Raw genomic sequence first — 21379 nt, forward strand, 5'->3', positions numbered from 1 at the left:
TTTCAACTGTTAAGTCTCATTGTTTGGAAAAATGTATTTATTAACACATATAGAACGCTAGATTAGTTAATAGAGTTTTATGCAGACGTGTCCATCACTTCAGATTCGATTGTGCGCACCGTCTCCTCCTCCACAATGATTGGCTGTATAGTCTTTGTGAGCACCGATGTAGTACCGGGCTTGTAACGATAGCTGATCTGCCGCACGCCCTTTACGCTGGCAGTATCATATGGCCGCAAATACTCGACATTGTTCTTGCGAATGATGCAGAGATCTACGTTGGATCCTGACGCAAGATCGTTGAAGACACCTGCACGAATGGCGTCCGCCACCAATTTCTTCGCTTCTTCTTCCTAAAAATTCAATTCGTTTTCTCAATTCAAGAACATGAAGATTTTAATATAAGAAATACTTTTAATATATATATATATATTTATATTATTTATATTATTTAATATAAAAATATATATACATATACATATTACATATACATATATATATATATATATATATATATACATATATATATATATATATATATATATATATATAAATTAATTGATACACATATAAATATAAATACATATATTAAGATCAATACACAAATCAATAAATTTTGTAATCAATAAAATTTTGTCACCGTTCACATAAAGTTATATCTAAAATAAATATTATTTTAGACTTTAGATTTGTCAAATTTTTTGGGATACTCAGTTTTCTTTGAATTCCAAATTTTATAAATGTATTGCAGGTATTAAAAAAAAAATTACAAAAATTAGATATCTTTTTATACTTAAAAGACAAAAAATTTAGCGATTATGTAGAGAGCCTGAATCAACAATTATTTTAATAAGTAGATATATTTTTGTACATATAATTAAGACATAACAAAAAATTTTTTATTTAAATCATAAATTATATTGTTAAATATAAATATTGACCTCACTGAACTATTTCACGTGTACATAACATTCATTTTTATATGGAGAATATCTTCTAATTTCAATCACTTTTTGTAGAAACTGTACATTCTCAATACATCTTGAAAACAGTAGTGATTATTTCAAATCTAATAAATCTAGGTACTCGACTGTACGATTAAAAACTCCATACCGACATATCAGACTTCCACGTGCTCTCGAGTACCGACATAGCAGCCAGCGAGCCAGATCCCATAGTGGTATATTTCAGCTTTTCGGTTGAACCGTGAGGATAAATGCAATACAGCTGAGGTCCATCCAGATCAAAACCTCCCAGGATAAGAGCAGCACCAATGTGGCCCTGGTAGCGGAATAGCATTTGTTTTATCAATGTGTTGGCAGTGCACACAGGCACAACACGGCCAGTATTCAGACGATGTAGTTCCAATTGGCTAGCTATCATTTCTGTAGTCATTTCAGTGTCGGCAGCTGTACCAGCTCCGCAACAGCTAAAAATAAATAATTTACATTTCTCTTAATGCATTTTTCGTAAAATTAATTTTGTATAAAGAAAGGATGCTATGTAACTTACTACATATTAGGAGCGAGATAATGGATCTTCAAGCTGTATTTATCAGCTACAATAGTATCCTCAGTTGCTCGTGTATCACCACCGAGAATAACGCCATCCTTATATACCACACCTGCGATTGTGGTACCTGTTTTCTTGACTTTTGGAGTGTCAAAGCCTTTTTTGACCAAGAAAGTATTCCTGTGCAAAATAAATAAAGATTAGTGGGATCAATATGCTTCAAATCAAATAACTATTAAATATATATATTAAATGTTAAATATATGAAATATATAAAATTTGTAATTTAAAATAATAAATATACTTCTTAGATGCATATTAATGTAATAAAAACAAAATCTTGACAATTGCTTTATAGAACTTTTTTAAACTAAGTAAGCATGGAAGTTGCCGATCAATTTAACTTATATTAATTAAAAATTATAATTAGCACATTATTTACAATATTAAAAAATTATAGAAAGTATGTGTGTCCTCTAGTAAACTTTTTCCTCAGAATTTTTATATAAATTAGAACACTTCAAAAATACCAAAAAAAATCTATATCTTGTCTTCTAATTTTTCGTAAATATAAATTTTGCAATATTCTAAAATTTCTCATTTTATAATTTTGAAAAAATCGTTTTTTTATTCACAAGAACGGTGATTACTAATATTATATGGTATATGATAAAAACTTTATTTTATCGTTTTATAAAATATTGCTGTATTATGACACAGCAGTATGCATTTTAGGTTAGAATAGCTATCAGAGTTATAAATTTGTGAAACAAGATAAAGTTTTTACCTTTGGCAGAGGTCGAAAGAAAAACCTGGCGGCGAGATTTCTGGTACAAGAAGTGAACTCATGATTCGTTTTGTGTATCAAATATCGACAGTCAAAATTACAAAACTATTAAAAAGCTATCATCTTCTTTTTTTTATTGACTCCGCCAACTAGACAGATTGGAACTGAGCATTAAGTATCCGCAGTACTTATATGAGTAACAAAAAACAATATGAGGAATGCGAAAGTCTAAAAAAGCAATACAAACTCAGTTGCACGTTTGAAGCTGATCTTACTTTCCAAAAACGATCACGTCGGTAGACGATGGTGAAATAACTGTCAAAAATGATACAGCTATAATCGAAATAATCTACTCCACTATACAGTACACAGTAGTCATCACTCGATACTGTTCGATACTTCGAGTTTCGATTACGATTAGTGCCATCAGCAATGGTAGAAGGAATTCATTTCTAACAGCCAATAAGAACGTGACAACATATGTCGGCATGTTACCGCGGTTATTTGAATCAGGCGTTATCAAAATAAAAAGTAATTTTCCACAAGCTTCTTCTAAAGTAACGTTATGTAACTTCCACGAAAAATATTTTTGATTGTAGGTCTGATTTACATACTTTATAAATTAAAAATTTTAATTGATATATGAATATATCAGATCAATTAATTTGCTACTTAAAAATTCTATATGATTAATTTTAGAAGAATACAAAATGCTTACATATGTTAAATATATCACAGATTAGAGGCATTGTCTAAATTAAAAATGTAAAAATAGCTATTTTCAGTTAAATTTAACATTATAAATGTGTCAATTTAACATAAAGTTTCTTTTTAAATTGTGTCAAAATATTACACTTCTTGTATTAATTTTTTACATAATATTTGTTATTTCCTAACATATTCATTTTATGTTAAATTGATATAAAAATTTAAGTGGACCGTTTGAAATATGTGAAATGTGTTAAATTTAACACACATTTTTTTACTGTGTATATATATATATATATATATAATTGTTAAATAATTAAATATTATATATATATATATAATATTTAATTATTTAATTTAATTTAATTTAATTTAATTTAATTTAATTTAATTTAATTTAATTATTTAACAATTGAAATATTATAAAATAGGGCAAAATATATACTTAGACTTGAGGTACGGTCAACGCGATGCTACAAATGCTTTAAAGCAATTTTTGATTGGTCACTTTGTAAAATTCTTTTTTCTAATTGATCAACCAAACGCTTTTATATTACTCGGGTTGTTTATTTTAAACGCAAGTAGTTATTATTCGCAATTCGTAATTATATAGAGTATAATTTTTGATGTTCCAACATTATTGTCCGTATTCATAATCAGACTTTGATTGACTATTAAGCATCTGAAGATAAATTTAAGGAAGCCTTAAATATATGGCTTGACTATGAATACAGACAAATATCTCAATTTGTTGTTCAAGATGTTGTTAAATGATCTTACGTTTCGAGTTCTATTTACTTTTTCTAATTATACTTCTAGTCCCATTAATAATTCATTTAACATTGTAATAGATTATATAATAGAAATTAATATAGAGAATTGAGAAATATATAGTATAATACGACATTTATTTAATATTATCTTTTAGTGAAATACATTTTTTATTTATATGTCAAGTCTTAGAATAAATTTTTTGGCAGAAAAAGCGATATCATAAAATGATTCCATCCCAGCCAACAAGAATGGATTAAAATGGATTGAAATTTTTTTCTATCTGAATGCGTATTTTTATATAATAGCGAATACTTTTTTTTTTGATTTAATTAGATTTAATTGGATTCAATTAGATTCAATTGGATGCAAATGGATTGAAAAACTGCATTTCCTATTCAAAATTTTGAATTGAACAGTATTCACAATGCACAGAAAAAAACTAATATTATTTTTAGATTGAAAGGCATAGAGATATGCAATTCCTATAAATAAATAAAAATACATTCAGGATTACAAGAGTATTATTAAGTTATAAATGCGTCTACTAAATTAATAAATCATAAAATTAGTACAATATAATCAGTTCCTAATCACTTTCAGTTTAAGGAGCTGCGCACAATAAAAGGAATAGGAAACAGGGAACAGAGAATAAGAATTTCAAGTATTCCACAATACATGATTACTGATAGTTGAGGTGATTGGTGATAGGACATTGATATTGATAGTAGAGGTTGAAATTCTTAAGGCTTAAACACAATAGGCAACAGAATAACGAGCCGTCTAATCAGAGCTTTAGGATATAATATCGAACTTACACATTAGAGCTCTGATTGGCTCGTTATTCTCTATAAGCCTTTATTCTTTGTTCTCTGTTCTCTGTTCCTTTCATTGTGCGCAGGTCTTAAAGCTAGATGGCGATGAATAGGCGGGAAAAAGCGTAGAAAGCCGGTGCGCAGTTGTACTTGGAATTAAAAATGCACGCTTTCCTGAAAACCGGAAAACTGGGTGCTCCGGCAGCGGAGGTGAAGAAACCATCGACCTCTCAAGCCAAGGACAACAAGAAGGACCTGACGCCATGGGTGGAAAAATAGTGAGTGCGCGCTAAGGCAAGATTAATATATTTATAACCTCTCGACCCTTTTACGCAGATAGAGACATTCCACACTGAGATTCTGTAAGGGTCAGAAAAACTTGAGCAGTAAGATAGAGCATAAACAGTAAAGAAAGCAACATGTTAGATTTTTCACTGTTTATATTATGGTTTCTACTAAGATTGATCATTTAGTTTACTGCTTACGTTTTACTGCTCGAAGTTTTTTTTACTGCCATGGTCCTAACTATTATTTTTGTGCAGGTTTTTAACCATATATAACATCTGTACAACGGTAATATTATATAATCATATCAACATTGATATTAAAAATTACAGAATACCAGTATTGCTATTAACCTTCCGGAACTGGTGATGTATCTGGATGCGTTCGTAGGCTTATTCAGATAAATTTTCACAATTGTATAAATATATACATAAAGAAAATTATCCAGTTGCATTTTACTAAGTCCATGAGAGAACTACGATTGAATCATTTTCTTTATATATGATTACACAATTATGCAAATTTGTCTAGATGGATCCCCTACAGCATAGATTTCCAAGGGACATCCTAAAGATATTCAGAGAATGTTCCTATGTCTTCTGAACGATTCCAGATGTCTATGGACTCAAATTATATTCCTTCGGAGTTAAGGATAAATCTTAGACTCACTCAATGATATTCTTTGTTACAAATTTAAATTGAAATATAAAATAACCTTAATATTCAAATAAATTCTTTTTATATGAATTATATAATTTCCTTGAACTTAATTAGTGCATTTTAGTTAATGTATATTAAGTACAGCTTTGTCCAAAAATATTAGGCACTTATATTTTTTCATTTATTTAAAATTCTTTATTTATTGTCAAGTATAGATTACTGGCAATATATACAAGTTTAAAACAAACAAAGGATAATTCAAAGCAATGTCAAATCAATTTTTGAGCTAAAATTTTAAATGATTTGTAAGTTACAATTAATAATGCCTAATATTTTTACCCAAGGCTGTTTCACAGATCCAGTATCAATAACTGTGTTATAGATTTTGACTTTAGTTCCAGAAGGTTATATTTCATTCTTTTCTTTTATCTAGATATTTTTATCTAGAAATTATGATTTTTCTTTTAAGAAAATGAAAAGAATTAGGGATAAATGTTTTCATTTTATTCATATTTTGTTCAAAGCCGACCGAAAAATGTCAACGATATTGTGGAACAAACAGAGGTGGTGAACGTGATACGGCAGGCAATGGAACATGGAGATTTTCCCAATATGCTGTTTTACGGACCACCAGGTACAGGCAAGACTAGCATCATCCATGCAGCCGCGAGGCAGATGTTTGGTAGCATGTACAAGGACAGGATATTAGAACTGAATGCTTCTGATGACAGAGGTATTCAGGTTGTAAGAGAAAAGATCAAATCCTTTGCGTTGCGCAGAGCTAATCCTAACGGACCAGAGTAAGTTTAAGCAAACTTTTCTTGATCTAAAGCCATAATGGCTTTTTGTAAATCTATCTTTGTAAAAACTCACAATAATGAATTGTGCATGAAGTAATAACATAAACAATTATTTGATTAAATGACTAATGCCAATGATGAACTAGTAAAAGGTCTGATGACTGCAGAACCATTCAGTGCAAAAGATTGTTCAGAAAAAGGCACTTTGTTGTGATCAAGGAGAATTAATGAAGTATTTTAATATCTTTTATTAGCAACAAGATAAAAAAAATGCTCATAATTGCAGAAAGAACTACAAGATTAGTGAACTTCTGAGACACATGAGCAAACAACTTCAATTTTCAAATATTCGCGGAAGTTGCGGAAAAAATAATTGGTGATTAATCAGCGCGTTTATTCAAACTATAATAGAAATTGTAAGATTAACAAAAAAAATATTATTGAGCATCAATATGCGTTTTGATGTGACCTTCCTTTTTTTAATTACATTGTAAATTTTTTATATTTTTTATTATTGACAAAATTATTTTATTATTGACGAATGTAAAATTAATTTGATGTGAATATTTGAGAGTTGATCATCTTATTTGAACATCTCGCGCTCTGTATTGCAGTTTATGATCAAAAGTGCAAATCTGAGGCATAATATAATTTTTATTCAATTAAAATTGATAAAAATAAAATAATAAAATATAAGAATAACACTAATTTTTTATATTTACAGCGGAAAGAAATGTCCACCATTCAAGATTATCATCCTAGACGAGGCAGATAGTATGACTGGTGCCGCGCAAACAGCCCTTCGTCGAATTATGGAGAAAGAGTCGCACAGTACGCGCTTTTGTTTAGTGTGCAATTACCTGTCGCGAATCATCAAGCCGATAGCGTCGCGCTGTACGAAATTTCGATTTAAACCGCTGAGCGATGAAAAGAGTATTGCCAGGCTCGAGTACATATGCAATGAAGAAAACCTAAAAGCCGATAAAAGCGTCTTAGAAAAAATCGTTGAAGCATCAGGTGGTGATTTAAGACAGGCTGTCATGTGTTTACAATCGATCACGCGATTGAAGGGAAAAGACTATGAGATCACCGCAGATGATGCACTCGACGTTATTGGAGTAAATATATATTCCTATAAAAATTAGAGAATAGAAGTTTTATATGACAAGACTGAGTAATTGCGAATTATGCATTTATTACTTTAGTTAATTCCCGATGAACAAATTAATATACTGTGGGAGGCTTGTAAAAAAGGGAATTACATTAATGTCCAGAAGTCACTTGAAAATTTGCTGCTGGAAGGATATCCAGGAGCAAAGGTATTGTCTTAATTATTTTCGCCATTTTAGATATAAAAAAATTAAAAAATGTTAAATAATGATAGCAGAAAAGTATAAATAAATAATTTTATCATGCATATTGCTTAAGTCAATTTTGTTTAATTTTATTTATGTTATATTTTAGGTAATTGAACAATTAAACGAGAGAATTATTTTCTCCGATGAATTAACTGACAAACAAAAGGCGATAATTGGCGACGTGCTTGGTGTAAGTGGCTTTTTATATAAATGTGTATACACATAAAAAAAAATAATACAAGGGTAATTCAATTTCTGTCTAGAATTTCAGTAATGGCGAAACAGTATATGTTTAATTCCAATTTAGATTTCTTTTTTCTGAGTATTCCATCTTCATATGCTCATATTTCTCTCAACGTTTTGGCTGTGACGCCTATCCTTATAGAATAAAAATCTTTGGACTGCCGAATTGTTCGGCAAAGATCACCGATCTCCTTTTAAATATATTCCTGACTTTTATACACCACTCATACAATAAAATTGAAAAGTGTGTTGTCAACAAATTGAGTTTGTAAACGTAGTAAAATTTCTAAAAGATTAATCACTTCTTTAGTCGAAACTTGACATAGCTCTACTTTAGCTTGCAGTAAATTAACTTTTTCCATGTTCGCCGCTATTCTATAACTAGTAATATAATACATCTCGGATCAGTCTCACTCTATAGCAGAAGGAACTCTACTGTTATGAGAGATTCAACAGTTGTAGGAAATTTGGCATCTTTTGGAGAATTTGAAAATTCTGGATAGAATAGTTGAGCCATTCATATAAACCGCAATGTAAATAAAGAAAAATTTTTTTTTTTAGGAATGTGATTTCAGGTTAACAGAAGGAAGCGATGAATATATACAACTGTTAAATGTGTTTTCTACTACCTTGATGGCTTGCAAATGATAAGAAAAATTAATTTTCCTTTATGTAATATATTTATATTCGTAGGTTTACGTTATGTAAGTACTATAAAAAATTTTATATATTTTCATAGAATTGTTCACGTTATTTTATGATTTATTGACCTTTTATAATCTTTAGGTATATCAATGTAAAGAATAATTAAGATTGTTAAAAATGTGCAAACAAAATTTTTTTAAATATTTTAGAATTGGAAGTTCTAAGGAAAATAACTGTAAGCTTTTAAGGATTGGCGGATCAACTCATCTACACCTTATTTGTAGTGCAGATACATATCTGCATTTTATCACATTTTTCTCTTAGAAATATTTTGTCATGAGACTTCTGCCTCATGTTTTACGAAGTAACGAAAGTTCGTACAGAGTACACAAATTTTGCAATTTAATTCTTAGATGTAATAAATAAAATCTACACCTCAACTGCACTTTAGTGCAAATATCAGAACGATTTTTTTTTTTTTTCAAATTGCTCTAGAAAAATCTTTGCTTACGAATATCACGATTACATTGCGAGTTTCTCAATATTTTAGTATAATTTCAGTATTAAAAAAAATCCGTTTCCGACAGAAGTCTCTTGATAAGCTTTAAAGTTCCTAGCTAGCTAAGGAATAAAAACACCAAGATATAAAATATAACTAGCACGTCTAGATATTTTTTATCTAGAGATATATATGTCTAAAAATAAACTAGACACAGTAGCGCCACATTTACTAGAAAATCTAGGAGCTTGATGCTGACCAATCTCACAAACGCGCATCTAAAGTATCCCTATACTTCGCTTCGAATTTAATTTTCCAGACTTCAAAAAAAAACAAAGCGTCATCACGAACGATCGAAGTGTCGAATACAAATAATAATAAACTCTAACAAAAATTCCGAACGTGTAGAAAAAGAAACGTCCTCAATTACACGAAGAAAACTCATTCCGGCGTCGGTGGGAACGGGGCTCTCAGCGTCTCGGCGCCGACGCCGTTCGTTGAGCACCACTGACGCTCGGCGTGTAGGGGCGTCGTTGCTACTGCGTGCAATGTGTATCGTGTAGGCGTTGGCGAGGAAGGAGGCGAGAGCCGCGAGACCGCCGCCGTCGCCGCTCGCTCTCTTCGGAGACGTGTCGTTCGTGAAGGGCTTAAAAAAAAAGACGGACAACGTGCGCATTTACGTGTTCGGAAAGCCGGTGGCAGCGTTCAGCCGCACGTGCGTCATTTTCGTGGGTACCGTCGCGTCGCGCGAGCAGTTCGGATTCCCTTTTCGCTCCGAAAGAAAACGGCTCTAACGCTCTCTCGCTCTTGCTCTCCGCCCTCTCCCCCCTCCCCCCCCCCCCTCCTCCGATCGTCGTACTCTGTGCCTCTAGAGCGGCTGTCTAGCCTCGTTCCACGACACGACGGAGCCACGTCTCCACGTTCCCGATAACGCGGGTGGATCATTGTTATTCCGCGAGTGGTGGAAGGTCGCCGCCGACACCGCCTCCCCCTCCCGTGCGAACGGCGTCCCCGTGGTCGGTGTCGCGTCGTGAAAGAAAGGGGAACGGGGGCGTGAACGACGACGACGACGACGACGCTGCAGCATCGTCCTTCACTTTGGAGTAACGTTTTGGAGTAACTACGTTTCGGAGGATTCACGTCGTTTCTCTCCTCAGCGATATCTCTCCCTCTCTTTCTCTCGCCCGCTGGCGTAGAGGTCGTGACTTCCGGAGAGAAAGGAGAGAAAGAGAGAGAGGCATAGAGGGAGAAAGAGAGAGAGAGAGAGAGTGAGAGAACTACTCGCGAGAAAGGCGTGCTGACCGCGTTCCTCGGCGAACAGGACCAGCAGCAGGAGGCCGATTTCTGTTGGATCCTCGTGACACTTCCTGACGTTCCACGACTCACCTCAAAACGACTCGGTCTCGTTGTGATCCACGAAGGTCCACATCGCTCTGGCTCTACGAGGTCTACCGTCCCTTTAACGGAGGTCCATTTTACTCCGGGGATCTCGCGGAGGTACATTAAGAAGAAATATTAAACGCGAGCGGTGGGACACTTGGAGGAGGATCGCAGATATGTTCCCGTCGCAAGGACGCTAAAACGAAGGAGGGCAGAAGAGGAAGACGTTCTGCGAGCCGCAGCTTCCCGCGAGAGATGTTCGGCGCCCTGAGGGGAGATCCGACCGGCGAAGCGGGCGGCTAGTTGCGGTGCATGCCTCGGCGCGGCGGTGCATCCTGTCGCATCCTGCGCGATCCTGACGGTCCTCCACCCGTCGTCCCGTCTCTGCGAAAAAAGGACAGGGGAGGTAGGCAGCGTTAATCGCTTGGTCTTCTCGATTCAGTGGAATTTCAATACATTCGAAGGATCGTCCGTTTCGAAGGATTACCCGGAGTAAGAGGACTCAAAACGGTACAGCCGGTGCGCCTCCATGTGCGCATCGAGGTCCTGAGGAAGCGCGTGGCCTGACAGGACCTCGTGCCGGTCGCTTCGTTAGATCGCGAGGATCGCGAAAGGAGATTTGACAAACTCGCGTGTCCCTTTCTTCGATCAAATCGTCCCGACTCGGCCGTCCCCGTCCCCAATATACGTGATAACGCGTTCCGGCTGTGGATAAAGGCGTGGATGGTACCGGCAGGCTTGCGGGATCACTCGACAACAACGACGGCAGTCACGAGGCGGATCGCATTACCTGCGGCAGTAACGGGTGTCACGGCTGATACGTGGAATGTGACGGGATACGTCGCGAGCGGAGTAGCGAGTCGTAGAAAAGGTAAGTCGGGAGAGACAATTTAGCTCGCGAGTATATCCCACGTATATTAATAGTATATACGTACATCGCAGTGTATTTTCTGCATATAGTACCGATATATATATATACTATGTATCTACTGGTAAGATATACTATATATATTATTAATATATATATATATATATAAATTGATTACAATACATGATGGAGTATTCTAATATACGCTTATTCGTTTCCCTATCAAAGTCTAATACATAGGTTGTATTATCATCATGCTTGTAACAATAATTTTTTGTTCTGTACTAGCATGCATCCTCAGGTAGGCTCAGAATAGCAGTCTCGCTGGCGCCTCACCGTTTATCGTGATGAAATAAATAAAAATAAAGCCAGATCTACGCAGAACGCAGGTTGCAGGTCGCAAATAAAACATATTTTACATTATAATAGGTCGCAGGCCGCGGAAATTGAAGTTTACCCACCTTCCTGCATCCTGCAACCTATTATAATTAAAATTTAGGTTAGTTTCTAGTCTTGCGACTCTTGCGACCTTCATTCTGCGTGCTACGTAGAGCGGACTTAAGATACCAATATACGTAAGATATACCGCGTATATACTACTAATATACGCAAGATATTAGTAGTATATACGTAGTATATCTTATGCATATTCGTAAGATACGCGTCGAGGAGTACCTAATAGTAGCTCCGAAAGCTCGCACGATTGGCCATACATTCGGATTCTAGGTCTCTCGAGAGACCCGCAGGATATATACCGAGTGTCCTGTTCGCGTATTCTCTTTGAACCTGCGGCCGCCGCGTGGTGCTCTTAGCGTGGCCGGCCGGTCTCTCCTCAATTTATCGAGCAACGCGGAACTCGCCGCTTTGCGTTTAATAATGAAGAGCCACCTTCAAGGATCAAACTTCGGGAATGCAAATGGGACTTTTATCCAGCCTTTAACTTTGCCTAGTTTTTAATTTGATCGGATTTTGATACACTTTGAAGAAACTTTTACAAGGGAGACTTAACAAGGGGGGGAAAAATATCATCGTATATATTTAATATGCAAATTTTAATCCTAGTATCTTTGGATCACTTAAATATCTTAAATTTTATCATTAAATTTTAATTAACAAATTAAATTGACAATTTAATATGTGGTATTATTATTTCTAGCTTTAATTTAGGACTGCATTTTCAAGGCTGGGTTTGGCACGAACGTTTGAAGAACTCTGGGGAATGTATTTAAATATCCATATAGAAACATTATTAGGCCTGTTACTAGACCAGTTATAACTCCAACCGTATTTGGAGTTTCTTTACTTATTTAATTTATTTAATTAACAAAATTTTATTAGAATTCGTTGTGAGAGAAAAATATAAAAATCCTTTCATCCCTATTAAAATTATAATTAAAATGATAATTGCAAAGATTTTTTATAGACTCATAAGATTGAAAATTCAATAAAATGAAAGAGGGATTAGATATTGCTTATTATATATAATAACAGGTTTAATTTCTTTTATTATAACACTGAAGATGATCGCAGTAAAAGTCGAAATGTTTGTTAACTTTGTGACTTTCAATCGTATATAATATCTATTAGAATTAAGAATTTACTCGGCTCATTAATCCTCTTTCGCTTTATTTAAATTTACAATATTTCTGAATCGTTGAATTTTCTTTAAGACACCCTTAAATCTTAAATGTTATACGGTAGAATCCTCTCGTTTCTTAAACTTGAATCCCTTCGAATTCTTACATATTTAAGATCTTACATCCGTTTCGTATCCTTTTTCTGTCTTCGATTTTGCAGATATTCAGGTCTCTAAACGCCTCGATCACTCCTGAGCTTTGGCTTTTGAGTTCTCCCAAGTTAAATAAGGATCTATCGTGCAACATTAAATCTGGAGTTCGTAGTACCTTTTTTTCCTCTCTCTCTCTCTCTCTCTCTCTCTCTCTCTCTCTCTCTCTCTCTTTCTCTCACACACATACACAGCATTTTACTTGCAATCGGTCGCCCCGAATCCCCTTTTCAGTTATAAAACGAAACTAGAACATACGAGTGTTTCGAAAATAGTCATACTCGTCGATTGATTATTCACGTGGATTTTCACGCTGTCGCGACCTCGGTATACCGCGTGTTACCCCGTGAATGATTATCGTGAGACTCGGACATAATTTGCATTATCCGTTTAAGCGGGTTCGACCAATCGTGGTGGGCAATCCGATTAATTATAATTATGTTGTACTAATGAAGCTATTCATCGTCCCTGATCGACTTGTGAGGCAAGGAGATAGGTCTTTGAACTCCTGACGTTATCATTCTCGAATTAGATCTACGATAGTGATATCGACATGTATGAATTATAATATAATCGACTGTTGTCTACGGAAGACCGAATGAGTTATATCTTTTATTAGAGACCTATAAGCACACAATATTTCTAAAATGTTATATGAATATTATATTTATCTTTTTAATATTCGTATAATATTCTAGAAATATTGTGTCTCTTGTAGGATATAACAGAGGCTGCGACCACGAGCACTTTTATCAAACCAAAAGTAAACAAGAAGGGTATAGAGAGTGTCTCAGACTTTGCGTGATACCCGTTAATAGATTCTTGAGATTTCAGGACAGAAAATCCTAATATCAAAATGTCGAGCGTATAGTTAAGAAGAGTTCAAAGTTAGCCAACAGAACTGTCCAAAATTGGCGCGCTCAAGCATGGCACATTGCACAATAGTGAAGATATTTTTAAGCATCAATTTTATTCTATAATATCCTTTCTTCTAATCATCTTTACACTGTACAACTGTATTGTTCTTTACTGTGCCATGCTTGAGCGCGCGAATTTCGAATAGTTTAATTGGTTAACTTTAATTGGCTAACTTTAAAAACTATTGTAAAAACTATTTCTATTTAAAAACTATTGTAGCGTCGACGTTTTGATATTAGCATTTTCATCTCGAAATGATCTCAGAAATCTGCTGTTAAGTGTCGCGTGAAATTTGAAACATCCCGTACATATTGTCTTTTTTATGTGTGCTGTCTTGTTCTAACTGATATTATTTTATTAATTTTAGCTTAGGTAAAATTGGTACTAAAATTGACAAAAACAGCCACTAATGAAAAGTTCATCTCGCAGCCAGATTTTGTCATAGAATTTCTACTTTTAACTAAAATTATAAGCTATATTTGTAATAATTATGACTGTAATAATTTCCCTCGCGGCATAATCCTGCATGAGAATGACATTCATGCACTGAAAAAAAATAGTCTGATTAAACGGGCAAAAGAGCCAAACAAGAATGACACTTTGTTGAAACCAAACAGAATTTCTGATTGTCATAACCAGAAATTCTGTTTGGTCTTGCCAAAATGTCATTCTTGTTGGATCCCTTTGTTGATTTAATCTGGATATTTTTCTCAGTGTAATTAACAAAAGACTTAACAGTTAATAAATATAACAAATATGTCTATACAATAGAGATGACCAAGTTCGAAATATTATGGGAATTAATTTTATTAATTTACATGAATAAAATGTTATCAATTTTTCTCCTGCGTTTGCTCGTTTAATTTGATTCTTCATTGTTATTCTTGTTGCAATATAGATTTAATTATGTTTTTATCCAAAATTAAAAAGGATCAATAAAAAATAAGACTTGTAAAATATAAATATACAAATGGAGTTATATATTTTAGTCGGATATTTTGAATAAATACATATTTTTAAATATTAATGTTTTCGAGATAAATTAAAAAGGCTAGTGATTTATTAATTTACCCTATTTTACGACTAAAATTATAAAATAAAATTAAATAATTAATAGCAGAATAAGAAAAGAAAAGGATAAATCCAAATTTAGCTCATTTTGTGATTCTCGAATTTCGAATCGGGGCCAAACGATGCTATATGATGGAATTTAATTTCAGTAAAAATTTAAGTTGAGCATAACATCTTTTGGCATACAATTCGATTCGAAATTCGAGAACCATAAAATATATAGGGTCTAAAGAACCATGTCCTCGAAGTCTCTCTTTATCGAAATGTTTTGTGTTCAGAAGACAAGTGTCTCAGGTATCAAGTCAGTTACATTTACTGATTAGATTGACTCTTAAGATACGAAGTTACAATACAGAACAATGATTTCTAAAATCGTGAGTAGTTCCTAAAAAATTTCGGATCGTATATCTTCGTGTTTTATATAGTCGACTTTAATCCCGGCCAGTTAAAATCGTCAAACGACAATCGATTTATACAAATCATTTATAGGGGATATGCAATAAAAGAATCGCGATTTGCGAGTTTATTAATTCCGTTTAATTCAATTATAAACATACGGTATCCTCTTGTACAATTTAATTCAATTGACGTCAGTGTAGCCTCGGTTCCTTCGGTCGCGCTCAGCGCTCGGTTTGCAAAAAGAGTCGCGGCAACGGAAACGACAATCGTAAGAATCCACGGAAAACGAAGTTCGTCTTCCGCGTTATCAGACCGGGCGTCGTCGGGCGGGGGATCGATAACGAAGCCAAGCGTATTTATCCCCGAGAGCAAGTCCAGACCAGGCGCGCCGCGATAAAGCTCGAAAGTTAGTATCTCTTATCTCGAGAAGAGAGCGGAGGCTCGCGCGCGTAAGGAATTCCCATTCCTCCCCTTTCCACCCCCTGTCTCACTCTATCTCTTTATCCCTCTAGACTGCTTTCCACTTTTCGTACTTCTAATTAAGCCGCGGTCGCGCTGAGAGCAGTACAAGCCGGAAATAGAAAATTAGAGCGAGCCACCGCCATCATCGCCGTCACCGACGTCGCCGGCGCCGTGCGGCCATGCGGGATTTCAGATCCTCTTTTCGGATTTGAAAATCCGCCGGCACACAGATCAAAAATTTCGCCGAAAGGTCATCCGCAGGAGACCCGAGAGAAATCCAACAAATAGATTTCTTGGAATATATGAAACATACTATATAAATCCTGTTTCAATCCTGTTTACTAAAATGTTAAAACTCAGATATAAGGGCCACGTGAAGTTTTTCCGATTTCCAGGACCAGCGAATCTTTCCTTTTCTCGCAACTTGACACTTCATTTATTTACACGAAAAGGAGAACGGTTTTGCTGAAGTATCTACAAATGTAGCTATAAGATACAGATTTGAAAATAATTTTGTTGGACCATAATAATTACGTAGGAATCTTAATCATTGTCAGAAATTGTTTTCAAATTTGTATCAAGTCAAATTTTTTGATATTTTAGTAAAACTATTCTTTCCATGTACACAGCACTGTCATTACACCAAAAAAAATGAAATACCTTTTGCCTGCTTTTTGACAGAAAAAGTAACTTTTCGAGTATTAAAATGATAACTAAAAGTAAGGTAAATATATCAGTAGACATGACCTATTTATTGGATGAAATGACATAAAGATTAAATATTAATCTTTTAATGATACGCAACTTTAAATAAACTCATTGTTTATAAAAAAAATAATAATAACGAATTTAGAGTCACATAATCATTAAAAGCTTAATATAAAACTTTTGTCATTTTGTCCAACAATTAGGTTATGTTCACTAACTGCTACGTTTAGCTTAATATTTTTTAGCAAATTTTCAGAGCAATTAAGGCCATTAGTGAACAACAGTGAGCAATTGTTACACGGGGCAGCTAAAATATGAAAACATTTGTTTTACAAATTTTATGTCAGCTCAGGAAGAAAAGGTCACTATAGTGACCATTTTGAACGATACTGACTTTCTAGTCAAAAAGAAAAAAGATAATAAAAAATAACTCAGGTGACGGTATAGTGGCGCTGCTTCTTAAACATTGTCGAATATTTTAGAAGTTGGTTCTGATGTCATTTTATAAAGAAAAGTTCTTCTGAACAAATGATCTCAAGACTTCGTTTCAAAGACAGGATATTACCTTCATTTTTTATTTTCCAAAGGATTTGATTCAATTGATCCATTGACGTACAAGTTTGGGACGGCACAGTATTACCTAAACCACGTTTTCATATCACTGATTTTTACAAAACGGTGACTACAAGTAAAAAATGAAGGCAATATCCTGCCTATTTGCTGCTCCGAGCTTTAAAAAAATGTTCTTCATTTAGAAGCTATTAAGAAAAAACGATAATGTAGAACTTTATAAAATGTTTAATATCCTGAAACAAAGTCTGTGTCAAATCATATATTCATATCAGCTTTTCTTCATGAAAAAAATGATTTTAAAAACCAACTCTTTTATTAATATACTAAATAAAAATTAAATATTAATATACTAAATAAAAAAACATTAAAACTTTTAATTAAAACTATAAAAAGGAATGTTCATAAGAGCAAGCATAAAAAACGCGATATTTAGTGTATAAGAATTTGTAGTGACAAATATATTTACTTTTTAATTACATATGTAAGAATCGATCGAATATTTCAAGTACAAAAATGATATGTCGATTATATAGTAAAATTTTATCGTTATAGTAGAATAACTAAATTATTAAGGATGGTTTAAAATTAAGTTGAAACGTTCGATCGCTTCTTAGATGTATAATGAAGAAGTGAATATATTTTTACTTCTTCATTGTTACTATAAATTACTACGTACCTACACTGTTAAATTCATAATTATATCCAATTTAAATTATTTTATTCATTTCTAAAAGTCGCCATTGTTTTTATTTAGTATAATTTAATTAGAATAATACAGTTAAATAAAATTTAATTCATTAATTTTAATTTATTTATTTACTGTTTTAATATTTTAAAAATTGATTTAAAAAAATTTATGAGGTTGTTTCTTTTGAAATTAAATAATTCAACCATAGTGGATTCATTTACATTTTGACATATCAATACATAGAAATAATTTGTACTTTTTTTAACTTAAAAAAATTGAGTTATCATTGCTTCTTTAATATCTAACAGTAAAATATCACACTTTTTAAATCCTACTTGTCCTCATTCCTTTTTATAACTAATTAAAATATTGCGCAGTATTTAAGAAACACCCAGTATGTGGAAATGTTTTCGCATGTAATATCTTCCAAAATAAGAAGTAAAATATAAAATGCAAATGGATAATATGCGTACGCTAGTAATCCAATATCTTGCTACACTTTCCATATTATTTTCTCTCCTAATTCTTAATTCATGTACCTATTACATTTCATGTTTCATTACTCTGTTAAAAAATAAATTCGATATAAAATTTTCAATATACTCTATTCAAAAATTAATTATACTTTCTTCAATTTACAATTCCACTCGCGTGTTTGATTGATGACACTAGAGGTCGAAAAGCTCGATAATGTTCAGACATCAGTAATTATATCGCCGATCTACTATCGCGTTGCTGCCAATCATCAAAGTGGAAACTCACCGCAGCTTCCCTTCGGCCCGGATCGCTTTCAATTTCCCCGACTTTTCCCCGACTCGCAACAACTCCACGACCGCCTACTGTTCATCATTCGCGAGACAATGTCAACCCCGCCTCTTCCTGTATGTGTGTGTGTGTGTGTGTGTGTGTGAGTACTCGATATCAGCTCAATATCGCGTCCGCGTAATTTTGGAGTGGACGACGACGCATCCCCTCGTCGTGACTTACTGCCCCGTCGAGAATACCGTGTACCAACGAAGAGGGACGAGGACACCACGTCGTCGTGCCGGAAAATAAAGCCTGTAAACGTCGGATGCGAGCGGCATCTCGGCCCTCCTCAGGTCGAATTACGTCTCTCTCGCGGGACGCAATTCGGAATTGCGGACCCACGTAAAAAGCCCTAGTAATCCGTGCGCATCCCTCTCGCCTAATTGCTAATTAACGTAATTAGTCGCTCCTGAGAATCACTCTTGGAGTATTATGTTACTCCCGGCGATCGAAGGTTCGTCCGAATTTCTTGTACCACGAGAGACAGTAATTCTTTTTTTTTCTTTTTACTTTTAAATTAACAGAACAACGTGACGTTTCTTTTTCGTTATTCCGGGCAAAAACTTCTTCCCCATTTTAACCATAAAATCTGTGATAGTCGCGTTCCATTAACGTAATTAATTTGTTCGCTTGATTCGCGTCGCAGTTCTGTCACGTTATGCAAGTAAATATAATATAACATAAATATAAATGATATCTTATAACATAAATGAAATTTATGTAATATAAATGAACTGTATGTTAATAATTATATTTACAATACTTGTGTGGCATGTGGAATAACTGTGAAATGTGAAACAATTGAAACAATTACATTGTATATGTTATACGAAAGTTACTTAATCATTAATTTAATAGTCTAATTAAGTAGTCTAATTTAACCGATTAACTAATTAATTTAAAATAATAATTCCTGTACAGAATATTTATATAAATTATTTATTAATTTACAATATGTATGCATAATTTAAAATAATAACGTGAACATTCCTGCTATAGAGTATTTATATAAATTTTAAATTATGTAATACTTATAAATTATATAGATACGATTTATAAATAAATATAAATAGATTCAAACAAACAACGTACCTATATAATTTGTAATACATAAAAACGCACACGAAATTATTTCTTGAAACGATAATGTACAGGAAATACGATTGTGACACATTTTTTGCGGTAAAACGTTTTCTATTGGCCCGCAATACAATTTCCTTTTCGTCCATAGCTTCTTCGGGATGTATAGTCTTCACAAGTCTGTCTAATGGCCGGAGTGACATCCAACGTTCCGCGCGTTCTCTCTCCTGCAACTGACTTTATTGAACCGACATATTTAACGTCATAATGACTAGGATGCCGACGATCGCGACGATTGTTAACCGCGGAAATAGCGCTGTCAGTGTCACACGCTACACTGGCGATTGTCGCTGCACCGGCTACACTAATCCCTCTGAATTATGCTGATTTTTATTCAAAACACGCTGCACTTTATCCGAAATGTCAACGCTTGAAATGAGAGGAATACTAATCGCGGTTACGTTAATTAATGCGCGTTAATCCTATCTAAACGGATAAAAGCAGGTAGCGCTCTCGAAAAGTCTCTTCTATTATAAAATTTTTTTGTTGGAAGTAGAAGAGAACGAATCGGGAAATCAATTTCGTATAATGTTATTGATGTGTTTATTGATGAATCTAAAAGAATTCTATTTATTACTCGTTCCTGCTTCGACATCCTCGCGTCGAAGAAATTTCTATTAAAAATATGTGCTCATAATTTATGTGCACAAAAAAAAAATATTAATACACGTAAATATTTTTCTGTTACTGAATAACTGTATTATTATTATTTAACGGTACTAATATTTAATAGTTCTTTTATTATTGTTTATTATTAAATAATTAGTAGTTTTCACGTATTTTTGAAAGCATTTTTTTCATTAAAGTTAAAAGAAAACGATCATTAAAATAAAAAAAATTAATGTAATAATGACTGTTATTGATATAATTACGTAATATAAAATAAGTTGTGTATTTTTTTTTTAAGATACACGAGGAGATATAATAGGAAAAGTGCAACAGTTTTAGCGAACTATTTTATCGTACACAACTCAATAAAAATACCGTCGCCGTGGGAGGGGCTGATAGTATCGGTTATCATTTATATCTCGCAGTGGGAATAGTTTTGCCGGCAAACGTTAGAGTGCATGGCGTACCAATTTCTCAGAAGAGACGACCGGTGACGTGACGTTCTCGCGTTTACGTTGCGAGAACTTATCTTCCATCCGTCTTGCGCATATCGCAAAAATTACACGCGCAATTCAGTAGATTAAGCAACAAGCGACGCGACATGCTGCCGTTCAGCTTCGTTAATCCGGCCTCCGCCGGATAATGGAACTTAACGTTATTGTTAACTTTATCAATTAACGCGTACGAGCGTCTCGGGATAGATGTGTGATGTTACGCTAATCTTACGTTGCGCCACGTCGGTTTGCTTCAAGCTTTTAGACAAACACGTCTTCAAGCTATCTGTTCTCGCGCTTGACATTTTCGATCCGATTGAATTTTTTTCTATAATACAAGAACGCGTATATCGTTTGTAAAATAAAAAAAAGTATGGGAATAAGTGATATATA

At 33.9% G+C, this 21379-nt stretch overlaps 3 protein-coding genes and 2 long non-coding RNA genes across 12 annotated transcripts in view; 3 read left to right on the plus strand and 2 right to left on the minus strand.

Moving 5' to 3' along the window:
• Window positions 1-19: 19 nt before the first annotated feature.
• Window positions 20-2695, minus strand: Prosbeta2 (Proteasome beta2 subunit). Of its 2 annotated transcripts, none has more exons than XM_011061525.2 (5): window positions 2575-2695; window positions 2300-2448; window positions 1513-1692; window positions 1114-1429; window positions 20-353 (listed from the first exon to the last, which is right to left on the minus strand). In XM_011061525.2, exons 2-5 carry the CDS (start codon window positions 2359-2361, stop codon window positions 78-80), a joined length of 834 nt encoding a protein of 277 aa, XP_011059827.2. In that variant the 5' UTR covers window positions 2362-2448; window positions 2575-2695; the 3' UTR covers window positions 20-77. The 2 variants fall into 2 exon arrangements, with proteins under 2 accessions (XP_011059827.2, XP_011059826.2); XM_011061524.2 differs by having other exon boundaries at window positions 2547-2694.
• Window positions 2696-4670: 1975 nt separating this feature from the next.
• On the plus strand, window positions 4671-8680 carry LOC105149245 (replication factor C subunit 4). Of its 2 annotated transcripts, none has more exons than XM_011061528.2 (6): window positions 4671-4871; window positions 6063-6338; window positions 7063-7456; window positions 7544-7657; window positions 7803-7886; window positions 8501-8680. In XM_011061528.2, exons 1-6 carry the CDS (start codon window positions 4756-4758, stop codon window positions 8585-8587), a joined length of 1071 nt encoding a protein of 356 aa, XP_011059830.1. In that variant the 5' UTR covers window positions 4671-4755; the 3' UTR covers window positions 8588-8680. The 2 variants fall into 2 exon arrangements, with proteins under 2 accessions (XP_011059830.1, XP_011059831.1); XM_011061529.2 differs by having other exon boundaries at window positions 4751-4887.
• Window positions 4895-5695, plus strand: LOC147906839 (uncharacterized). The gene is made up of 2 exons (XR_015548037.1): window positions 4895-5135; window positions 5211-5695. It is a non-coding gene; the product is annotated as an uncharacterized LOC147906839 (long non-coding RNA).
• A 2564-nt stretch (window positions 8681-11244) lies between the features above and the next one.
• Window positions 11245-21379, plus strand: part of p120ctn (adherens junction protein p120) — a 76375-nt gene continuing 66240 nt past the window's right edge. For 5 of the 6 annotated variants that reach the window (XM_087415245.1, XM_087415246.1, XM_087415247.1 and 2 more), the window contains exon 1: window positions 11245-11334. The gene's annotated coding sequence lies outside the window, so the exon portion shown is untranslated. The remainder of the gene's footprint in view (window positions 11335-21379) is intronic. The other variant, XM_087415250.1, reaches the window with a different exon arrangement.
• The window catches only part of LOC147906840 (uncharacterized), a 51315-nt gene continuing 43186 nt past the window's right edge, over window positions 13251-21379 (minus strand). Inside the window, exon 2 of the long non-coding RNA XR_015548038.1 lies at window positions 13251-20060. This is a non-coding gene — a long non-coding RNA (uncharacterized LOC147906840). The remainder of the gene's footprint in view (window positions 20061-21379) is intronic.

Source organism: Acromyrmex echinatior, chromosome 17 (genome assembly GCF_024713525.1).
Source record: "Acromyrmex echinatior isolate Ae372 chromosome 17, ASM2471352v2, whole genome shotgun sequence".
Classification (NCBI taxonomy): Eukaryota; Metazoa; Arthropoda; class Insecta; order Hymenoptera; family Formicidae; genus Acromyrmex; species Acromyrmex echinatior.